The 23,842-nt window shown below is 45.4% G+C and overlaps 1 protein-coding gene across 1 annotated transcript in view; it reads left to right on the top strand.

Moving 5' to 3' along the window:
- Positions 1-16,106, top strand: part of cacna1ha (calcium channel, voltage-dependent, T type, alpha 1H subunit a) — a 161,237-nt gene extending 145,131 nt beyond the window's left edge. Inside the window, exons 28-33 of the mRNA XM_055651688.1 lie at positions 1,585-1,663; positions 2,536-2,657; positions 8,620-8,949; positions 10,674-10,860; positions 11,391-11,563; positions 13,845-16,106. Of these exons, the coding sequence (XP_055507663.1) occupies positions 1,585-1,663; positions 2,536-2,657; positions 8,620-8,949; positions 10,674-10,860; positions 11,391-11,563; positions 13,845-15,086 (2,133 nt within the window). The 3' untranslated portion in view covers positions 15,087-16,106. The remainder of the gene's footprint in view (positions 1-1,584; positions 1,664-2,535; positions 2,658-8,619; positions 8,950-10,673; positions 10,861-11,390; positions 11,564-13,844) is intronic.
- The last annotated feature ends 7,736 nt before the right edge of the window (positions 16,107-23,842 follow it).

Genomic DNA, 23,842 nt, shown 5'->3' with positions numbered 1-23,842 from the left:
GGTTCGATCCTGATCTTGGGTGCTGTCAGTGTGGAGTTTGCACGTTCTCCTTGTGACCTCGCGGGTTTCCTCCAGGTGCTCTGGTTTCCTCCCCCTTCAGATAGACCTGCGGGATTATGTGAATTGCCCTCTGTAAATCGCCCCTAATGTGTAGAAAGTGGATAACATAGAGCTAATGTGAATGGGTGATTGATGGGCGACATGGAGTCAGTGGGCCAAAGGGCTGTTTCCATACTGTTTCCATCTCTAAAACTAAACAGCTCGCAGTAATTTCCTGATGTACTGTGTTAATAGAGGCGGCTATAACACAGGCACAGGCAGGGCTTGGTCTGGAGTAAAGTGGGATTGGGACCTGCGTTAATCAATGGATTCATCAATGTAAACCACATCACCTTAAAGCCTGTTAAGAATATGGTTTTTTTTTCAACATAGCTCTCCAAATTACATGATATACACGGAACTGTAGATGCTGGTTTTAAAAAAAAAGGTCCAAAGTGCTGGAGTGACTCAGTGGGTCAGATGGTATCTCTGGAGGACATGGATAGGTGATGCTTTGGGTTAGTTATAGACACTCATAGAGTCAGACAGCGTGGAAACAGGCCCTTCGGCCCAACATGTCCACACCAACCAACATGCCCCTTCCACACTAGTCCCACCTGCCTGCGTTTGGTCCATATCCCTCTAAACGTATCCTATCCATACAGTACCTTCATGCACCGTCAGCATGGCCACCCGCATATTCAAGGAAGAGTCTCACCCTGGTCACTCCCTCTTTTCCCTCTCCCATCAGGCAAGAGGTACAAACCTTTGAAAACACACACCTCCAGATTCATGGACAGTTTCTTCCCAGCTGTTAGTTAGGCAACTGAACCGTCCTCTCACCAGCTGGAGAGTGGTCCTGACCTTCCATCTACCTCATTGGAGACCTTTGAACCATCTTTAATCGGACTTTATTGGATTTTATCATGCACTAAACATTAAAACCTTTATTATATCTGTACACTATGGATGGCCTGATTCTAATCATGTCTAGTTAATTTGCTGGCTAGTTAGCACGCAACTAAAAGGCTTTTCACTGTATCCTGATACACCTGATAATAATAAACTAAACTAAACTGAAAAAAACGTGGCCTCCTGGTTTAAAACACCATCTTCTCAACTGAACAGTACAAACAACAACTGATATATGAGATGTAGAGACAAAGAACTGCAGATGCAGGTGTATACCAAAGATAGACACAAAGTTCTGGAGTAACTCAGCGGGTCAGGCAGCAGAAAGGATGGGTGACATTTCCGGCAGAACCCTTCCTCAATTAAACTATGAACTGTCCTGGGTGCTTTAAGGACTTCAGATGTTTTGCACTAATTTTGTGGTTTTAAATTAATTGCAGTTTTTTTTTTCCTTTCTTATGTTATCTATGAATACTGTATTTACAGGTATGTTATGTTGCTGTAAGTGAGAGTTTCATTATTCCATTGTCAGTACATACGACAATTAAACACTTGACTCTCGTGATTCCTAATCATTGTGTACAGGTTGACCTCTGCATTTTTTAAGAGATCTTTTCTTCTTTTACATTTCAGGTGGGAAACCTCGGTTTATTATTCATGCTTTTGTTTTTTATCTATGCCGCTCTTGGAGTTGAACTCTTCGGAAAGCTGGGTGAGATTTTAATTGGCCGATCTCCTCATTAACTCCAGTGAGAAGGAAGAAGCAGTGCTTGCTAGTTAGACACAGAGTGCTGGAATAACTCAACGGGCCAGGCAGCATCTCTGGTGAAATGGAATAGGTGACGTTTCGAGTAGGGGCCCTTCTTCATGCTTCTGCTTGTGACGTCTGAGAAGGGTACCAACACAAACTGTTCCCTTTCTCCAGAGATGCTGCCTGACCTGCTGAGTTACTCCAGCATTTTGTGTCTATCTTCTGTATAAGCCAGCATCTGCATTTCCTTTGTACATTTCCTTAGCGCTTGTGTGTTTTACTTAAAAACAGATGTAACTTATCCTGATGAACCATCTAGCAGGGTCTGATTGAGCCTAGAATGCTTCATTCTAAATGTAAAATGTGAAAGTGCACTTCATTTGCTTGCGCTGCCCTGGAGTGAATCTGATCTAACGGTTAATATGAAACAAGAAATGTTAAAATAAAACATAAACCATCACTAACACAGCGGCGCAGCTGGTAGAGCTGCTGCCTCACAGAGACCCGGGTTCGATCCTGACCTCGGGTGTTGTCTGTGTGGAGTTGGCATGTTCTCCCTGTTACCGCATGGGTTTCTCCGGGTGCTCCGGTTTCCTCCTGCATCCCAATGACGTGTGGGTTTGTAGGTTAATTGGCCCTCTGTAAATTGGCCCTAGTGTGTAAGGAATGGACGCGAAGGGTGGGATAACACGGAGCGAGTATGTATGGGGGATAGACGGTCGGCATGCACACAGTGGGCCAAGGGCCCTTTTTTACATCCTGTGTCTACAAAAGTTAAAGCGTGGGGATTTGTTGGTCTTCAATGAATAGAATTGGATTGTTTTGCCCTCCAGTGTGTAATGATGAAAACCCATGTGAAGGCTTGAGTCGACATGCCACGTTTGAGAATTTTGGGATGGCATTTCTTACTTTATTCCGAGTTTCAACTGGTGATAACTGGAACGGAATAATGAAGGTATGTAATTAATTCCACTGAACAGGTTAGTTCAAGCATTAGTAATTCACTGAGGAACTGTGCATTAGAAAGTCCTGACAGAAACTAAATCACACACTCCAGTATTTACATTCAAGTCACTCTGCTTTGTTCATTTGTAATTATTAATATCTACTTAAAAATACATTATAAACCAACAGAATACTGTCCTCAATTTCCTCAGATAGACATTTGGAATCAAGTCATCAGATCCCAGACTAGTAATGCGCAAACTAGAGGAGAGAATACTTACAAATTAAATGACGACTGCATTTTCATCCTTAGCCGGGAAGTTAATTGGATGACAACCCAGACTGAAGCTAAATGCTGGTCACCAGAAAAAGCATAAAGAGTATATAACTTAACGAGAGCCATAGAGGGAAAACCTTCTCCCCAGGGTGGAAATCTCAAAGACGAGAGGACGTAGGTTTTTAAGTTAAAAGTTTCAAGGAGATGTGCGGAGCAAGTATTTTTACACTGAAGGTGGTGGGTGCCTGGTACACGCTGCCAGGAGATGGTGGTAGAGGCAGATACTAAAGTGGTGTTGAAGAGATATTTGGATAGGCAGATGGATATGCAAGGAATGAAGGAATATGGACATGTGAAGGCACGGGAGTTTACGTAGAAACATAGAAATAGGCCATTCGGCCCTTCGAGCCAGCACCGCCATTCAATGTGATTATGGCTGATCATCCGGAATCAGTACCCCATTCCTGCTTTCTCCCCATATCCCTTGATTCCATAAGCCTAAGAGCTATACCTTACTCTCCCTTGAATGCATCCAGTGAATTGGCCTCCACTGTGGCAGAGAATTCCATTCCAGCCCCCGCCATCCCGGGAATTAACCTGGTGAACCTACGCTGCACCCCCTCAATAGCAAGAATGTCATTCCTCAAATTAGGAGAGCAAAACTGCACACACAATTGTCCAGGTGCAGCCTCACCAGGGCCCGGTACAACTGCAGTAGGACCTCCTTGCTCCTATATTCAAATCCTTAATAATCCAAAATAGTTTACTTTAGCATCATGTTCTGCACGCATACTGCGGGCTGATGGGCCTGTTACTGTGCTCTATTTTTCTGTGTTCTACTGATGGGTGTGTAATGGTTAATATGAACATAGTGGGCCAAAGAGATTGTTTCTGTGCAGTATGACTCTAGGGCAGCACAGTGGTGCAGCGATAGAATTGCAGATACAGAGATCTGGCTCGATCCTGGCTACTGGTGCTGCCGGTATGGAGTTTGTATGTTCTCCCTGTGACCGTGTGGGTTTTCTCCAGGTGCTCCCGTTTCCTCCCACATTTCAAAGAGGTGCAGGTTTTTAGGTTAATTGGCTTCTGTAAATTGTCCCTAGTGTGTGGGATAGAACTAGCGTACGAGGCTATCGCTGTTCGGCGCGGACTCGGTGGACCGAAGCTGTATCTCTAAAGTTAACACTAAAACTATGAGATCAATGGCAGCTGGTGACTGTGTTTAGGTCTGAATAATAATTCCTGTAAAGATATATTCCCCTCATCCAAATAAATCACTGACTAATTTATCAATGGGTTTTTTTGGCAGGCTTCCTGCAACATCTAGCTATGGGTTGTTTAAAATGAGTTAAGCTTGCTTTTGTGGAATTGACAGGAGTACAAGTTCAAAGATAGAATGACTTGCCGCTGGGATTCTACCCACAGTGAACAGGAATTCAAATAAACCAACCACGCATGGTGGATAGGTTGTGACCTCGATGGGTGTTTAATCACTGAAGACACTATAACGGCCACAGGGAGCAAGATACTGCTTTCCTACCACGTGAAAGCCCAAATAAAACTATTTTTTATATTTTTATGTTCTTCACCGTATATTTCAATTTATCATTCATACATCGGCCTTAATACTGAGAGATTTGATCATACTCTGCGTTTGAACAGTGGCCCAGTGTTAGAGTTGCTTCCTCATAGCACCAGAGACCTGGGTTCGATCCTGGCTGAGGGTGCTATCTGTGTAGAGTTTGTACGTTCTCCCTGTGACTGCGTGGGTTTTCTCCAGGTACTCCGGTTTCCTCCCACACTCCAAAGGCGTAGAGGTTTATAGGCTAATTGGCATTGGTTAAATAAAATTATAAATTGTCCCTTGTGTGTGATGGTGCTAGTGTACATAGTACACATAGTACAACATTCCACGCTGTATCTCTCAAGTAAAGAAACAAGTGTACCACCATTTTAGGCTGCATGTTTAATAAAACACAAGGTGTTGGAGGAACTCAACGGTTCAGGCAGCATCTGTGGGGGAATGGACAGACGACATTTCAGATCAGGGCCGTTCTACAGGCTGATTGTGGGGGGGGGGGGGGGGTGGGTGGGGGGGGGGGGGGGGGGTGGGGGGGAGAGCTAGTAAAGAGCGATTTCCAGATATTTTTCAGCTTGCGCCACCCACTTCCTCCATCAGTCTGAAGAAGGATTCCAACTGGAAATGTCAATTCCTCATTCCCTCCTGACCTGCCGAGTTCCTCCAATAATTTGTGTCTTGCTTAAGATTCCAGCATCTGCAGTTTCTTGCGTCCTCAGGTTACATACCCTTGCTGAGCTTAAAACCAAAGCTCAGCAAGATAGGGAGAGCAAGATAGACCACTCCTTCTAAATGCAATGGGCTGACGTGTAGTACGCAACGGAGCAGAACATGGGCTTTTTTTTCATCCATTTCAGCAACTCGACCCGACCAGACTCGCAGTGTAATCAACGTTGCGGGGTTGCGGGGTAACAGTTTGTGTTAATAAATTACAATTCTGAAAATGAGGAGAAGATTGTTTCCAAAGAACTTTTATTTTTACGAGGATGTTTCCGTAACCGGCTTCCGTCTCCGCACTAGTATCTTTGTTCCGCTACGGGATCTTTGGTGCGCAGACGGAAGCCGGTTACGGAAATGGGGCCGAAAATTACCCATCAATCTGCCCATGACCATACTACGTCTTTTTCGTCGAGTGATCTATCTTGCTCGCTATAGGATCTTTGCTTAAAACAAGTAGAGTTGATAGTTTAGTTCATTCACATGCACCGAGGTACATTCAAAAGTTTTTTTGTTGCGTGCTATCCAGCCAGTGAAAAGACTATACATGATTACAATATGTAAGAAAGAACTGCAGATGCTGGTTTAAATCAAAGGTAGACACAAAATGCTGGAGTAACCCAGCGGGTGAGGCAGCATCTCTGGAGAGAAGGAATGGGCGACGTTTCGGGACGAGACCCTTCTTCAGTCTGAAGAAAGGTCTCGACCCGAAACGTCACCCATTCCTCTCCAGAGTTGTTGCCTCACCCGCTGAGTTACTACAGCATTTTATGTCTATCTATACATGATTACAATCAATCCGTCCACAGTATAAAGATACAGGATAAAGGGAATAACATTTAGTACAAGATAAAGTCCAGTCAAATCCGATTAAAGATAGTCCGAGGGTGTCCAATGAGGTAGATGGTTGGTCAGGACCGCTCTCTCTAGTTGGTGATAGGATGGTTCTATTGCATGATAACAGCGGTGAAGAAATTGTCCCTGAATCTGGAGGTGTGCGTTTTCACGCTCTGTACCTCTTCCCTAATGGGAGAGGGGAGAAGAAGGAAAAACCAGGTTGTCGAGGCAGTGTAAAGTATAGATGGAGTTTAACATTTAGTACACAGTACATGATGCAGTCATTTTGAACAAATAACCTCTTTTCAAAATGATAGCAGTTGCATTTTGCAGAATGGAAAAGGATCGTAACATTTAAAAATGCCAGTGGTCACAGTAAAGTTATCATAATTCTGCTTGAGCCGAATACAGGAGCATCGGGAGAGCAAATTTACAATTGGCCAACTTAATTCCTTAAGGAAATAAAGGGAATAGCAGTCAGGAGTCACCTCATAGAAGGGAAAATCTAGTAGGTTTTTGAAAGAGAGTCATTGCTGAACAATACTGACTAAACAGCAATTATAGACTGTTCAGAATAGTCAATGTGCTGATTTTATCATATGGCTTTGGCGAGGAAAACTGTGATGAGGTGCAAGTGGTTTATCGGACTCATCTGGACCTCAGAGTTATTTATAAGACTCACATTGTGCATGTTATTTATTCCTAAAAGGTGTATTGCAATAAATCTTTGCCACATTCAGTAAAATGATTACATTCACTAAATAGTCTATTGACAAACTAAGTGTGAATTAAAGCACCTCCTATTTCACATTGAGAGCATTATTATTAAATTTTGATGAAAGACTAAATAGGAGCGCAGACCTTTATACTTTTGAATGATGTACTGAATATTTCCAACATTTTCGTTCTCATTGCATGTTTCTAGTGTGAATTTATCATTCTTCGTTCTTAACCCATGCATTGAAAATCCAACATCCCCACCCCTTTTCCAGCTTTTAAATTAGTTAGGAGATGTAGCATGGAAACAGGCCCTTCAGCCCACCGGGTCCATGCCGACCAAAGATCACCCTTATACTAGTTCTATCCTACACACACTAGGGAACATTTTCAGAAGCCAATTAATCTACAAAACCTGTACGTCTATGTGATGTGGGAGAAAACCGGAGAACACTGGAGAAAATCCACGCGGTCATAGGGAGAACATACAAATTCCATGCAGACAGCACCCGTAGTCAGGATCGAACCCGGGTCTCTGACGTTCTACGACAGCTACTCCACTGCCGGGCCACTGTTCCTGTATACATTCATTCTGAAGAAGGGTCCTGACTTGTCCATCTTCTCTAGAGGTGCTGTTTGACCCACTGAGTTACTCCAGTGACAGTAACTTTGTGACTTATTCTGCAAACCAGCATCTGCAGTTCCTTATATGTGCGTATGGGTATCCCTCACTAAACCAGGCTTCCCATCCCAACTCACACAGAATTCTAAATCACTAGTATCATTCGGAAATTCACATTCTTACTCAAAATTTCACCAGACCAGAGTGTTTCTCTCTCACCACTTCACTCTAGCACTTTGTGTGTACCTATGGTGTCATAAAGTCATTGCGTCATATAGCCCTTTCGGAAACAGACCTTTCGGCCCTCTTGCCCGCACCGATCAACATGACCCATCTAGTCCCACCTGCCAGCGTTTGGCCCATATTCTTCTAAACCTGTCCTATCCAAGTAACCATCCAATGTTTCTTAAACTTGTGTTAATGCCTATCTCAACTACCTCCTTCGACAGCTTGTTCCATATATATACCACCTTTGTGTAATAAAGGTACCCAAAAAGGGTGGCCACGGTGGCTTAGGGGTAGAGTTGCTGCCTTACAACTCTTGCAGCACTGGGTTCGATCCCAACTATGGGTGCAGTTTGTACCTTCTCCCCGTGACCGCGTAGGTTTTCTTCGAGATCTTCGATTTCCTCCCTCCCTCCAAAGACGTACAGGTATGTAGGTTAATTGGCTTGGTGTATGTGTAAAATTGTCCCAAGTGTGTGTCGGATAGTGTTAGTGTGCGGGATCACTGGTCAGTGCGGACTCAGTGGGCTGAAGGGCCTGTTTCCATGCTGTATCTCTTAACTAAACTAAACTAAATCAGGTTCCTATTAAATCTTTCTCTCCTCACTGAGGACCGAGATGAGAAAAACATTTTTCACACAGAGAGTAGTAAATCTGTGGAATTCTCTACCACATAAGGTAGTTGAGGCTAGTTCATTGGCTATATTTAAGAGGGAGTTAGATGTGGCCCTTGTGGCTAAAGGGATCAGTAGGTATGGAGAGAAGGCAGGCACAGGATACTGAGTTGGATGATCAGCCATGATCATATTGAATGGCGGTGCAGGCTCGAAGGGCCGAATGGCCTACTCCTGCACCTAATTTCTATGTTTCTATGTTTCTATTCCACTCCTCTCAGGTCTTTACTTCGTTGATGTTTGTGGAATCGCCCTATCTATTCCATTAACGTTAATCGGTGTTGCTAAACACTGACACTTTACCCCTCTGCATTTTTCTTGCAGGATACTTTGCGGGAATGTGGGAGCGACGATAAGAATTGCCTCACCTACCTTCCCATCTTCTCCCCCCTCTACTTTGTCACGTTTGTCCTGATCGCTCAGTTCGTGCTGGTCAATGTTGTGGTGGCCGTGCTCATGAAGCATCTGGAGGAGAGCAACAAGGAAGCCAAAGAAGACGCCGAACTCGACGCTGAAATCGAGCTGGAAATGTTACGTGCGCGGGGAATGGCGTCCGGTAGCCCCGGACCTTCCCCTAACCCCGATAGCAGAGCCTCAGGCACCGGCCTGGATTCACCAAGACTTGAATCCCCAGGACACCTACAGCAATTAACAGTGAGTGTGATGGACATAAAATGCTGAAGTAACTCAGTGCGTCAGGCAGCATCTCTGGAGTACATGGATAGGTGGCACAGCGGTAGAATTACTGCCGTACAGCGACAGAGACCCAGGTTCGATCCGGACTACAGGTGCTGCCTGTATGTTCTCCCTGTGACTGCATGGGTTTTATGCGGGTGCTCCGGTTTCCTCCCACACTCAAAGACGTGCAGGTTTGTAGGTTAATTGGCTTTGGTAAAATTGTAAATTGTCCCTAGTGTGTAGGATAGTGCTACTGTATGGGGATCGCTGGTTGGCACGGACCCAGTGGGCTGAAGGGCCTATTTCCACACTGTAATCTCTATAAAGTTTAATGGCCATTCTTCAGACCTGACTTGAAGCGTCACCTACCCATTTTCTCCTGAGATGTTGCCTGACCCTCTGAGTTACTCCAGCACTTTGTGTCTTTCGTTGATATAAACCAGCATCTGCAGTTCCTTTTTATTACAGTGTGATTTTGTTTGAATATTTTGACATGTGTTTGACAGTCTGATCCTTATTCCCTGGGTGGAAATATTAAATACTAGAGAGCATAACTTGAAGGTGAATGGGGCAAAGTTTAATGGGAATGTGCGGTGTAGGTTTTTTTACACAGAGGGCAGTGGTAGCGTCTGTGTCAAAACATGATGCCGTTAAAAGCATCTCTTATATATGGACATGATCCATATCGCTCCATTCCCTGCATATCCATGATCCTTTCTAAGAGCATCTCAAACACCACTATTTATCTGCCCCCACCACCACCACCTCTGGCAGCATGATCCAGGCACCCACCACTGTCTGTGTAAAACACTTGCCCTGCATATCTCCTTTAAACAGTCTGAAAAAGGGTCTCGGCCCGAAACGTCACCCATTTCTTCTCTCCAGAGATGCTGCAGTGTCCCGCTGAGTTACTCCAGCATTTTGTGTCTGCCTTCGATTTGAACCAGCATCTGCAGTCCTTTCCTACACATCTCCATTAAACTTTGCCTTTCTCACCCTAAAGCTATGGCCTCTAGTCTTTGACATTTCCACCCACGGAAAACGGTTCCGACTGTCTACCCAATCTTTGCATCATATAATATTATACATTTCTATCAGGTCTCCCCTCAACCTCCAGCGTTACACAGAAAGCAATCCAAGTTTGCCCAACCTCTACCTATAGATAATACTCTCCACTCCCTGCTGCATTCTGCAAAACCTCTCCTGCCCCCTCTGCAAAGCCTCCACATCCTTCCTGTAATGGAGTTAACAGAACTCAATACATTTCTGTTGCCAACATTGATTTGTTCTTGCCTTTTCTCACCAAGAGCCCCCCCCCCCATCTCTACTTTCAGTCTGATGAAGGGTTCCAAGCCAAAACATCACCTATTCCTTTACTCCAGCGATGCTGCCTGACCCACTGAGTTATTCCAGCTTTTTGTGCCTATCTTCGGTATTAACACAAAGTGCTGGACTAACTCAGCAAGTCAGGCAGCATTTCTAAAAACGAGGGTATCGACCAAAAAAGTCGCCTATCCATGTCCTCCAGAGATGCTGCATGACCCGTTGAGTTGCACCAGCACATTGTCTTCTGTGCATCTGCAGTTCCTTGTGTCTACTCCATATGTTAATGTTGAATATACCTGTGCTACATAATGCTTGTATAACATTGCACGGCACAAATGATTTACAGACCTGCCTTGTTATTTTATTTTAAACAGGAGGATCCTCTAAGTAGCAATTATGGAGAAGGGAAACAAACAGAAAACTTGCTAACAGTTCGAAAAGCCTCAGTATCTCGAATGCACTCTCTGCCAAATGACAGCTACATGTTCCGCCCTGTTAGATCAGCACCAACTCATTTCCCACTGCCTGAAGTAGTTCCCTGTCAGATTATATCACCCACAGGTAGGTATTTCCTTATGAAAATATGGTGCTGGGACGTAGATCAAAAGTTTGCAAAATTGTGTTTTTAGTCATAGGAACAGAATTAGGCCATTTGGCCCATCGAGTCTACTTTGGTCATTAGAGATATGGTGCGGAAACAAGCCCTTCAGCCCACCGCGCCGACCAGCGATCACCCCGTACACTAGCACTATCCTACACACGAGGGACAATTTGCAATTTTACCAAAGCCAATTAACCTACAAACCTGAACGTCTTTGGAGTGTTGGAGGAAACCAGAACAGCCGGAGAAAACCTGTGGACGTACAGGCTTGTCAGTTAATTGGCTTTGGCAAAAATAGTTAATTGTCCCTAGTGTGAAGGATAGTGCTAGTGTACAGGGATCGCTGGTCGACATGGACTTGGTGAGCCAAAGGCCCGTTTCCAGACTGTATCTCTGAAGTCTACATCACTAAAGTCTAAAGTAAAGAAAGAATCTCTTTTTAGTTATTTAGTTGGTTTCTTTGTTCTCTGACTTATTTCTCTGATGATAGGCTCGGTGACCTCATTGCATTCTCAGCCCAATGAAGTCCCTGCTCATCTTGGAGTTCCCTCGGAAGGGATTCGCCACAGCTCTGCATCGACCAGCCACGTCACCCTCCCCAAAATCCCACCTCCACAGAGAGTGCCGCGTTCACCCAGTATAAACAGATTGCTGCATAGACAGGTATACGATATGATATGATAGAACCTTATTTCTCCCAAGAGGGAAATTAATCTGCCAACAGTCATAAAACACAAAATGCATGAAACATGAAATTAAAGTGACGAGTGGATGTGGAAAGATTGGAGGGGGGGGCGGGGGAGTTTGTCTACCCCACGACATAAGGGGGAGGAGTTGTACAGTTTGATAGCCACAGGGAAGAAGGATCTCCTGTGGCGTTCTGTCCTGCATCTTGGTGGAACCAGTCTGTTGCTGAAGATACTCCTCTGGTTGACCAGCGTGTCATGGAGGGGGTGAGCTGTATTGTCCAGGATGCTCTGCAGTTTGAGGAGCATCCTCCCCTCCAAGGTCACCTCTCATAAATCTAACACCGTCCGCAGGACGGAGCCGGCCTTCCCGATGAGTTTATCCATTCTATTGGTGTCCGCGGCCTTCGCCCTGCGGCCCCAGCGCACGGCAGCGAAGAAGATGGCACTGGCTACCACCGATTGGTAGAAGTTTAAGAAGGAACTGCAGATGCTGGAAAATCGAGGGTAGACAAAAATACTGGAGAAACTCAGCGGGTGAGGCAGCATCTATGAAGCGAAGGAAATAGTCGACGTTTCTGGTCGAGACCCTTCTTCCGACTGATGTGAGAGTGGGGGGGGGGTTTGGAGGGGGGGGAAGAAGAGATTGGTAGAACATCTGCAGCATCTTACTGCAGATGTTGAAGGAGCGGAGCCCTCTCAAAAAGTACTGCCGGCTCTGTGCCTTTTTGTACATGGCCTCAGTGTTCCTGGACCAGTTCAGTTTACTGTCCAGGCTATTTGGCACTCCCTGGTGAACTGCATACCCACACCCTCGATGGAGACAGGGGACAGGGGTGTTCCTCTTCTCCTAAGGTCCACCACTAAGCCTTGTCGGTGTTGAGCTGCAAGTGATTCAGCCCACACCACTCAACAAAGTCGTCGACTACCCCTCTGTATTCAGCGCCCCTCCCCTCATTGATGCAGCCCACAATTACAGTCATCTGAAAATTTCTGCAGGTGGCAGGAGTCCGAGTTATACCTGACGTCCGAGGTGTTGATGGTGAACAGGAAGGGAGAGAGGATCATCCCCTGTGGGGCCTCCTGTGTTGCTCATCGCCATGTCTGAGACACAGTTCTGTAGCCTGACATACTGTGGTCATCCAGTCAGGTTGTTGGTGATCCAGGACACCAATGGAGCATCCACCCGCATCTTTGTCCGTTTGCTCCCTAGCAGTGCAGGCCGGATCGTGTTAAAAGCAGTGGAGACGTCAAAAAACATGACTCTCACAATGCTTCCCCAGCTTATCCACGTGATACCACGGGACGACAGGTGGCGCAATGGGCTAAGTGTTTGGCTGGCGACCGGAAGGTAGCCGGTTCGAATCCCGCTTGGAGTGCATACTGTCGTTGTGTCCTTGGGGCAAGACACTTCACCCACCTTTGCCTGTGTGTAAAATGTAATGTAATTATGTGAAGCACTTTGGGGTCAATGCAAGTTGACTGAAAATGTGCTATATAAATAAGATTATATCATAAGAACGACGGAGCAGATGGATGATGGCGTCCTCAACCCCCATCTTTGGTTGGTAACATCAAGTTATTGATAGATCTTAATGCCCGGTTGGTGTCAATGCGAGATCCTGCTGGTGTCGGCACATCATTATTGATAGATCTTGCTTAGCGAAATCCTTCAGTAGTTCTACCAAGGCATATTGGTTCAGTTTAGGACAATAACCAATGGCATTTGTTCCAATATGTGCTCAGTCTGTTTTGCAGCACGTTTCTTGTGAATTCATTCTGATACTGGGAATTGTTTTAACAGCGACACAGTGGGGCAGCTGGTAGAGCTGCTGCCTCACAGCTCCAGAGACCCCGGTTCAATCCTGACCTCGGGTGCCGTCCAAAACACTATTATCCCAGCACATTAACCCTGTGAGCGTGTGGGTTCCTCCAGGCGCTATGATTTTCCTCCCACATTGCAAAGACATGCAGGTTTGTATTGAATTGACCTCTTTAAATTGCCCCTTAGTTTGGAGATGCGGTGTGGAAACAGGCCCTTCGGCCAATCGAGTCTGCGCCGGCCAGTGATCACCCCGTACATTAATTCTATCCTACACATTGGGGACTATTTACAGAAGCCAATTCCCCTCCAAACCTGCACGTCTTTGGAATGTGGGAGGAAACTGGAGCACCCAGAGAAAACCCACGCGGGCCACAGGGAGAAGGAACATCTTCTCCCAATGCAACAGCTCACGATTTTCTGTGTTGTATTTCAGGCGTCTATGAGGAATGATTCTGTGGATTGCTTGAATGCTGATACTAAGACCAGCCTGCAGAACCAGCCCAGTGACGGCCTGCACCCAAACCTGTCGCCTCACTGCGTCTTGGTCCCGCCGCTGATCCACCCCACGCCAGTGTCGCCCAAGGTCAGCCCGCAGCCCTCGCCCATGCTGGCGCAGCGTGGCCGGCAGCCCAGCGTCCGCACACACAGCCAGGTGTACAGCCAGCGCAGTATCTGCAGCCGCTCGCCCAGCCACGGTAGCAGCAGCAGCGGCGGCGGCGGCGGCGGCAGCCCGGCCCCCTCGCTCTTCAACTCTGGCGACGCAGCAGACGAGGAGGTGCGGCGCATCAGCGACGGGGCCTGGGGCCGCCGCAGGCAGTCTCAGGCCGCCAGCCTCTCCCTCTCGCCTTTCCTCTCCCCCGCCACGTCCGATGCGGCCTTGAAGAACTCCAACAGCTCCACCCACGTGGACGGAGTGGCCGGGGAGAAGGACCTGAAGAGGTTCTTTAGCATCGACACTCAGGGGCTGTTGATGAGACCCTTGTGGGCGGTGGACTCCAGGAGACACTCCATCGAGATCTGCCCATCCACTGACCAAGACGACCAAGATGATGCCCGCTGGGTGCTTGGCTGGGAGTGTCCCGGTGAAGCCAAACCAGAGCCTTCTCTCCGTCTTCAGCAAGATCCTGACTATGTTCTCAGCGCCCAGAGGAAGGAGAAGTCAAGTCCGCCTTGCATCTCAGTGGAGCCTCCTGCACAGAGTGGAGTCGGGCCGCTCCCTCTCAACGCAGAGTCCCAGCCAAGGATACATTTGCGTAAGCGCACCCTCTCCAGTGAATCTGTGGTCCACAGGGATTCTTCAGAGCCAGCAGACGCCAGGCCAAGAGATCCGGCAAACGTACCAGAGCGCCGATTCCCCCCCTCTAGTCAAAGGAAGCACCTCACCGTCCCAGACTTCTCGTTCGATCACCCCGACCTCAGTTCAGCGAGCAGTTTGTCCAATCTGTTTTCCGACAACATTCCCTCAACTCCCGGGATCTCTGCAGACTCCCAGGTGGAATTGATGGCCACTGAACCGAGGAAGGTAGACCATTTCAGAAAGCCCGGTGAAAGCCCAGACCCTCACAGACCCGAGACAAGTAAAGACATCCTCAGCGTCAACAGAAGCCCCCTTAAGAAGCGGGGACTCACCCGAATGGTTAGCACACGAGACGACCCAGATGATCTTGTGGTATAGCTGGCATGGGTACACACACACACACTCACTGGGGGCAATATGTACTCCATGCCCAGCAACCGATGCAAAGCAGAGACAATCACTCTGGCTAGTGGTACGTGTTGTTTGATCGCTTGTTGAGGCTTCACTGAGTTTGTGAAGGGATGCAAAAACAAAAGGGATATGCAAACATTTTTTGAATGGAACTTGATTAGCTCCACATAGCTCAATCACATTGATTTGAGTCAGAATACTGGCACTTTATTGTGGAAATCCATGGTATACAGAAGTGCAGAAAAGATAAGAACTATACAATGCTGTAATGGTTGCTATGTACATACAGATAATTACGTATTAGTGACAAATAATTTAATTATGTCTTCATAATGCACATATTTTTATATAGAACAGTAATGTTTTGCACACTTCAAATCAAAATCAACATTGAGTGGTGTTTTCTGGTGTTTGAGTGGAATGTATATAATTTAGATTTTGTTTTTGTTTGTTTTCCATTTCTGCTTGGTCACATTAGCCGTATATTCTAAATGTTTACTTTTACTTTAAGCATAAATCTTCTTTACCGAGAACCAAATTACTACTGGATTGTAGTCAGTGCAATAATAGATTCATTCATTGTTCAGTTTTTACTTTGTTTTAAACGATCGTGTTTTCAACCAGTCTAATTTGCAATAAATTAATGAGACTATAGGGATTAATAAGACGTACTAATAACGAACAAAAAAAATGTTGAAATTTAACGGCAAATTATTTATTCAATTGCATATTTTCGTTTGGTAAGTTATTGATGGTATTTGTAACGTTACATGCATTTCCTGGTCAGTGGTGTTACATGTGTGCTTTAAAAGCAAACCTATTTCCGTTTACTGTACTGCATCTATCATGCAAGGAATAGCTGTGACTTCATTCCGAAACACCTTTTCTGTGCTCAACTTTTATTTGAGCTTTCTGCCGATCTGTTTCACATACAAAATATGTTAAAATTGTTTTTAAATGTACAATAAATCAACGCTTCTGTCTTTCAAAGAACTCTGCATTTTCACTGTAATAACGGGTGTCAGCTATAACTGATTTACAGAAAGAAGGAACTTTTTACGTACTATTATGCATCAATTTTTCAGTTTGAAAGAGAAACAATACTGACAAAAATGCAAAGCGTTGCAGTAACTCAGTGGGTCAGGCAGCATCCGTGGAGGCAATGAATAGGAGACAATTCAGATCTGGACTTTTCTGACGTCTGAAAAGTCGCTGATCCATGTCCTCCAAGGATGCTGCCTGACACGCTAAGCTACTCTAGACTACTATCGCAGAAGACAAGTCCAGTCACAAAACATCACTTGTCCATTCCCTCCACAGATGCTGCCAGACCCGCTGAGTTACTCCAGCAATGTATGTCTTGCCCACCATTCCAAGATCTGCACTTTCTTTTGTGTCTCCAACAATACTGACAGAATGCTTTTCCAAAATTCTTTGTTTCTGCATACAATACACAAAGTGTCGCCACGTATCTGGCATCGACAAAGTTACTGTTCACGAAGGTACAAAGTGCTGGAGTAACTCAGCGGGTCAGGAAGCATTTCGGGAGGACATGGATAGGCGACGTTTTGAGTCAAGACCCTTTTTCAGACCTTTGCTTTCAGGGGGTTTTATAAGTTTAGGGAGTTTTACACGGATAGGACACGTTTGGAGGGATATGGACCACACGCGGGCAGGTGAGACTCGTGTAGGTGGGACATGTTGGCCGGTGTGGGCATGTTGGGCTGAAGGACCTGTTTCCACACTGTATCACTCCATAACTCTATGACTCCAAGTCTGTGGCCTGGAAAATCTCAACCCAGAGATGACGTAACTTTATCTAAAGTGCCATCACAAAATGTGATTAGCAAAGTTGTGCCATGTGTGAATTCTGTATTTCAGGAATGGTAATGCAGGCACGAGGCACCATATGCCGACATGCTATTCATAGATGATTTTGGGTCGACTGAATGTGTGGCGGGGGTGGAGAAAAAAGCTGGAAAAGGGGAGAGGCAGCACCTGGTAATAGGTCGGCATGGGTGGGGGGGGGGGGGGGGGGGGTGGTTGAGAGGCAACTGGTTGGAACAAAGGCCAGAGAGAAGGAAGGAAGGAAGGAAGGAAGGAAGGAAGGAAGGAAGGAAGGAAGGAAGGGAGGGAGGGAGGGAGGAAGGGAGGAAGGGAGGAAGGAAGGAAGGAAGGAAGGAAGGAAGGAAGGAAGGAAGGAAGGAAGGAAGGAAGGAAGGAAGGAAGGAAGGAAGGAAGGAAGGAAGGTGGAACAGGTTTGAAGAGTTGCGCATTGTAAAGCTAGAGGGAGGAAAGTGGAGGGATGGGGGGGGTGAGTGGAGGGGAGAAACAGGTGGGAGTCCAGGTGGGGTACAAGGAAGGGAAGTGGATGGTGGGGAAGAGAGGGTGGAGGATGTGGGGGAGAAAGGTGGGGTTTGTGGGGGTACCACAACCTGAAACTGCACACAATGTTGGGATCATCATGATGTCCACCTTAGATGGTCCACATCAATTGCTCAATGTCCCATCATCTATTGACTTGAAGATCCTATCTACAACAGCCACCAGGGCTAGATGCAAGATTAAGCCCATTGCTTTGCCTGTTCCTTCCATCTTCAATAGTCAACAGGGTCAAGAATGTTTTATTGACTTATGTCCTGAAAAGGAACAATGAAATTCTTACTTGCAGCAGACAACAGATATGTAAACACAGTACTCTCTAAAACCCATGGTAAACAACAAAAAGAAGTTCAGTATATATTTAAAAAAACAAACTAATAAAAAGTCACTAGTAGTGCAAAGTCAGAAATATGTTCCCAGAGCCTATATAGTTTGGAGCGTATTTGGAGGTCGTGGTGTTTAATAGCCTGGCGGTTGTTGGGAGGTATCTGCTTCTGAACCTGGACGTTACAGTTTTCAGGCTGCTATATCTGCTTCCTGATTGCTGGAGTGAAATGAGAGCGTGGCCGTTGTGGTGCGGGTCTCTGATGATGCTGGCTACCTTTTTGAGGCCGTGACTCCTGTAGATCCCCTCGATGGTGGGGAGGTCAGTACCCGTGATGGGCTGGGTCGTGTTCACCACTTTTTGTAATCTTCTTCATTCCTGGGCATTCAACATGCCGAGCCAGGCCGTGATGCAACCAGTCAACATGCTCTACTGTACACCTGTAGAAGTTCAAGAGGTAGAAGTCCTCCCTTTGACTGTGTGGGTTTTCTCCGGGTGCTCTGGTTTCCTTCCACACTCCAAAGAATTACCGGTTTGCAGGTTAATTGACTTTGGTAAAAAATAGTAAATTGGCCCTAGTGTGTAATATATTGCTGGTGATGGTGGGTTGCGGGTCGGTGCGGACTTGGTGGGCTGAAGGGCATGTTTCCACACTTTATGTCTAAACTAAACTAAAGTAAACTAAACTAAACAGCCAATGAGACAAACAATGGGCACTTCATCACAGGTCGTGCTTTTCCAAGTTGTGTTTAACAGTAAGAAATCTCAAGCCCATAACTTGCAATAATAATGTGCACAATAGTAAAATAATGTTGGAAGTTTGGACATTGTTTACCTTTTCTTTCAGTCCCACTTTCAAAGAAATGTATCAAACTCTTCTTTGAAGATTTAGAAGCTGTGTCGAATTTAAACGTTTTCCGTATGTCGTGGAGAACAATTGATGCACTGGGTTACAATGTTGTTTATGTGTCTCCTATAACAGCCCAACAAAATGACAACCTCCTCTATTTCACCAAGTACAAAGTGAAAGGACTTTAGTTTGGTTTGCTCCACTTTCAAACAGGCAGAGAGCTGTTCGCAGGTTGGCATTAATTGGAACCGATAATGTTAAAAAGGGCAGAAGGATTGCTCTTCAGAATGATACAGTCATGAGTGTTTAGGATTAAGGCTCATTAACGGTGGAGAATGAATTTATTCTGCTTTTATCTCCATGAAGCTGACCTGGGAGTGCTTGTTAAAATGGAATCTTTTTTTTTCCATTTCTGTATCACTGAGCAGCAGTGACAAAGAAATTGTTATTTTAAATTATTTCTAATGGGCTGCATTTCCAAGGCAAAATCCTGGATTTGAGTTTCTTTTGCTATTCAATGAACAGTAATGACTATGCTGTTTCTGAATAATGCGTTGACATTTGAAAATTCCCACTGAGAAGCTTGGTGTTTCAAAGAATTGTCAAAAGCCTAATGAATTTAGTTCATACATTAATGATTTACACTTCTGCAGGGAGGTTAATGTGCTGTTGTGTTTCACTTCATTCCTGTGGAGTGCCGACTGTTTAATTATACGCGGGATCTTGGTCCAAGTTTATTTCACAGCCTAGGGGCTGATGCTGGGAATTGAGCTTATTATAGCTCGGTACCTGATGGTCGACATGCATGTAGTGGGCTAATGGGCCTGTTTCTGTGCTCTTGGTTCTCTGGTTCTGGTTATCACTACAAATAACCATCAAACAGACCAGACTCCCCACCATTGATTCCATCTACACTTCACGCTGTCTTTGGGAAAGCAGCCAACATAAACCAGGACACAGAGTGGTGTCTAGGAAGGAACTGCAGATGTTGGTTTATGCCAAAGATCAACACAAAATGCTGTAGCAACTCAGCGGAGCAGGCAGCAACTCTGGAGAAAAGGGACAGGTGACGTTTCAGGTCTGAAGAAGGGTTCCGACTCGAAAAGTCACCTGTTCCTTTTCTCCAGAGGTGCTGCCTGACCCGCTGAGTTACTCCTGCTTTTTGTGTCTATCAAGGACACAAAGTGCTGGAATAACTCAACAGTTAAGGGGCTGTCCCACTTGGGCGCGACCTAATTGGCGAGTTTCGAAGAGTTTCGGAGAGTTTGAAAAAATGTCATGTAGAAGACCTTCTTCGACTATGTTGAAGACTAGCTTCAACTAACTTCGGGAAAATTGGACACCGAATAGTGGAGAGTGAAGACGACCTCCTTCAATCTCCCTTCGACTATGATGAAGACTATCTACGACTACCTTCGACTACCTTCAGCTACCCTCGGCTACCTACCAATAACATGCCGACCTACTACGACCTACTTCAACTAAACCTACGAGTAAAGAAATATTGATTTTTTTTGCATGGTGACCTTTTTTTACTCGCGGGCATTTTTCATCGTTGAAAAATACGCCGCGACCTGGCTGAGGCCTCGAGTACACGGGACTACTCTCGAGCATGAAGGAGAGTTACAAAGACCTCCTACGGCCTCATGTCGACCATGCTGAGAGTATGAGTCGTGGGCAAACTCGACAGAACTCGCGGATTAGGTCTCCCAAGTGGGACAGCTCCTTTAGGCAGCATCTCTGGAGAACATGTACAGGCAACGGGTATAGGTTCAGCTCGGGGCACCTCTTCAGGGGAGGGGGGGGGGGCGGTGGGGAAAAAAGCTGGAAGAGAGGTGGGGATAGGACAAAGCCTGGCAAGTGATGGAATTTGAAGAATGGTCCCGACCTGAAATATCACCTATCCATGTACTCCAGGGATGTTGCCTGATCTGCTGAGTTACTCCAGTATTTTATGTCCTTTTTTGTCTATCAGCACCTGCAGTTCCTTGTTTCAACATAATGAAGGGACTTTTTTCACCCCACTGATTTCTGCTTCTCCCCGCTCCCATCAGGCAGAAGATACAGAAACTCAAAAGCACGCACCACCAGACTCAGGATAACTTCTTCCCCTCTGTTATCAGACTTCTGAATAGTCCTACCATTATCTAGGATATAGTCCCGATTTTCCAATCTACATCATGGTAAACTTTGTGAAAGTTGGACTTTTTCTAGTTGTTAACTAGCACATTAAAAAAAAATTATATTCCTCTCATGATCTTATACATAATTAGTCCTTTAGATTTTTTAAAATATTTTAAGCTGTGTTTTACTTTTGTGGTTTTCCGTTGACTGATGTGGATCGGAAAGGTTCAGAGTGATACGGGCCAAATGCGGGGAAATGGGACTAGCTTAGATGGGGCATGTTAGTCATTGTGAGATGAAGGACTTGTTTCTGTGCTCGATGACTCCATGACATTCAAAAAAGGTTCGTAAAAGGTTGGCATTTGACTTTGTTTTGAGCCCTTGCCTTTCATTGGAAGAGCTACTGAATCTTTTCTCTGGTGTTTCACTGCGACTTGTAATGTACCAGGGTTAATTGTCTGTGTTCTGTGCTTTTGTTAAGAACAGCGCGTCACCAATATTCAGAGCAAACGCTGTTTGTTGTTCTGGATTGCTACATTGAAACGACCTGCATCATGTTTCTGCACAAAGACCTTGGTACTGTCTGAACTTCAGACTGATGTGTTGGTGATTTTTTTCTCCAAAGATATACCTTTTATTTCATTAGTGTCCCTGGGCATAACAAATGGAATGCATTGTAGACACACAGTGCTGGAGTAACTCAACAGGTCAGACATAATCTCTAGAATACATGGATAGGTGACGTTTCAGGTCAGGACCGTTCTTCAGACTCCACCTATCACTTGCCAGGCTTTGACCCACCCCCCCCCTTCCCCCCCCCCCCCCCCCCCCCCCCCCCCCCCACCAATCCCACCTCGCCACTACTATCTGTCCCATGTTCCGATGTATTATGACCTTTAAATAACCAGTAACTTAGCAAGGAAAATGGACACTGCAAGTTCCTAATAGAAAAGAAATTGTCTATTGAAATAGAAATAGTTGTAGTGTTTAAAAACCATGATGGTTGCCGGGAAGAAGCTGTTCCTAAACCTAGACGTTACAGTTTTCAGCCTCTTAGATCTTCTTCCCAATGGCAAGAGTGAAAAGAGAGAGTGGCCATTGTGGTGTGAGTCTCTGATGATGCCGGCTGCCTTTTTTGAGACAGCGACTCCAGTAGATCCCCTCGATGGTGGGGAGGTCAGTACCAATGATGAACTGGGCAGCGTTCACCACTTTTTTGCAGTCTTCTTTGCTCCTGGGTGTTGGAGTTGCCGAACCAGGTCGTGATGTTACCAGTCAATATGCACTTACTGCACACCTGTAGAAGTTCAAGAGAATGCTCTCTGACGTACCGAATCTCCGTAATCTTCTCAGAAAGTAGAGGTGTTGATGGGCTTTCTTTACACTGCATTTCGTTGTCTCTGTACTGTACACTGCACAATGACAATACATTTGAATCTGAATCTGAATCTGAATAATTGTACCAGTGTGTTGGGTGCAGGGAAAATCTTCTGAGATATGCACGGCCAGGAATTTGAAGCTCTTGACTCTCTCTACCATCGTCCCATCGATATAATTGAATACATACAGGAATATACGTCCATATCACTGCGAACGGATGAAGGACTACCTCAGTGGCAATTATCCTGCAAAGTTGCAACAGTTCCATATTGTTGCATCATTAAACCTTAATGAACCTCCATCAATTACGAAAGTTGCCATCTGGAGAACTCGATACTTTGGAAGAGATAATCGAATTAACACTGAAATATAATAATAATAATAATACATTTTATTTATGGGCGCCTTTCAAGAGTCTCAAGGACACCTTACAAAAATTTAGCACGTAGAGGAAAAACATGTAAGGGGAATGAAATAAATAGTAGAGACATGACTAGTACACAAAGTAAAGACAGAATTCAATTCAAAACACAATATGAGGCAATTAATGCACAGATGAAAAGGGAGGGGGACGTGGGGCTAAGGATAGGCAGAGGTGAAGAGATGGGTCTTGAGGCGGGACTGGAAGATGGTGAGGGACATGGAATTGCGGATCAGTTGTGGGAGGGAGTTCCAGAGCCTGGGAGCTGCCCTGGAGAAGGCTCTGTCCCCAAAACTGCGGAGGTTGGACTTGTGGATGGAGAGGAGACCGGCTGATGTGGATCTGAGGGACCGTGAGGGTTGGTAGGGGGAGAGGAGGTCAGTGAGATATGGGAGGGGGGCAGATGGTGGAGGGCTTTGTAGGTGAGAAATATGAAACATCATGCGTCCCGTGGCTTCATTTCAGCATTTAATGACTGAGTGGCATAATCAAACTTTTGTAGTGGGTCCCTGTCTTTTTAAACAAGTACAATCCATATTAGAGGAGGAATGGGACCCAAAGGCACAATAAACCACTTGATGTGAAGTTGCAATCATTATCCAGCCCGATGTTGTGACAAATCTGCTCATTTAATCATCATCTGGGACATAAAAGGAGACCGAAAATGTAACAAGCATATGACAGTGAATTTTGACCCATATTCATGATGTGCCCAATGCCATTGTAAAAATTAATCATTCTGTTGGCTTATTAATGGACGGAGGCAACTATGATTTATCTCTGGTGCTCCACACTGGTAATGTACGACATGGGGAAGATGGCTTGCCATTTGTATCATTATGCACAGACTGTTCCAATTAAAAATGACACTGACTAAAGTGTTGGAAAATTCACAGTTATTCCAGCAATAAAAGGAACTTCTTGATGTACGTGATGAGCGAAGGGGGTGTTCTGCTGGCTCGATGCCAACTAAACGAGACACAAGAAACTGCAGATATTGGAATCACAAGGTGCTGGAGTATCAGGCAACAGAACCGTCCTGTCACCAACGAGGGAGCAGCCCCGAACTACTATCTGCCTCACTGGAGACCCTCAGACTATCTTTAATCAGATTTTACTGGACTTTATCTAAACCCTTTACTCTGTATCTGTGCACTGTGGGCGGTTTGATTGTAATCATGTATAGTCTTGGATAGACTGGGTAGCACGCAACAAACACCTTTTCACTGTACCTTGGTACA

The sequence above is a fragment of the Leucoraja erinacea genome, chromosome 20, assembly GCF_028641065.1.
Source record: "Leucoraja erinacea ecotype New England chromosome 20, Leri_hhj_1, whole genome shotgun sequence".
Taxonomy (NCBI): Eukaryota; Metazoa; Chordata; class Chondrichthyes; order Rajiformes; family Rajidae; genus Leucoraja; species Leucoraja erinaceus.
This window is presented reverse-complemented; position numbering and strand designations above follow the sequence as displayed.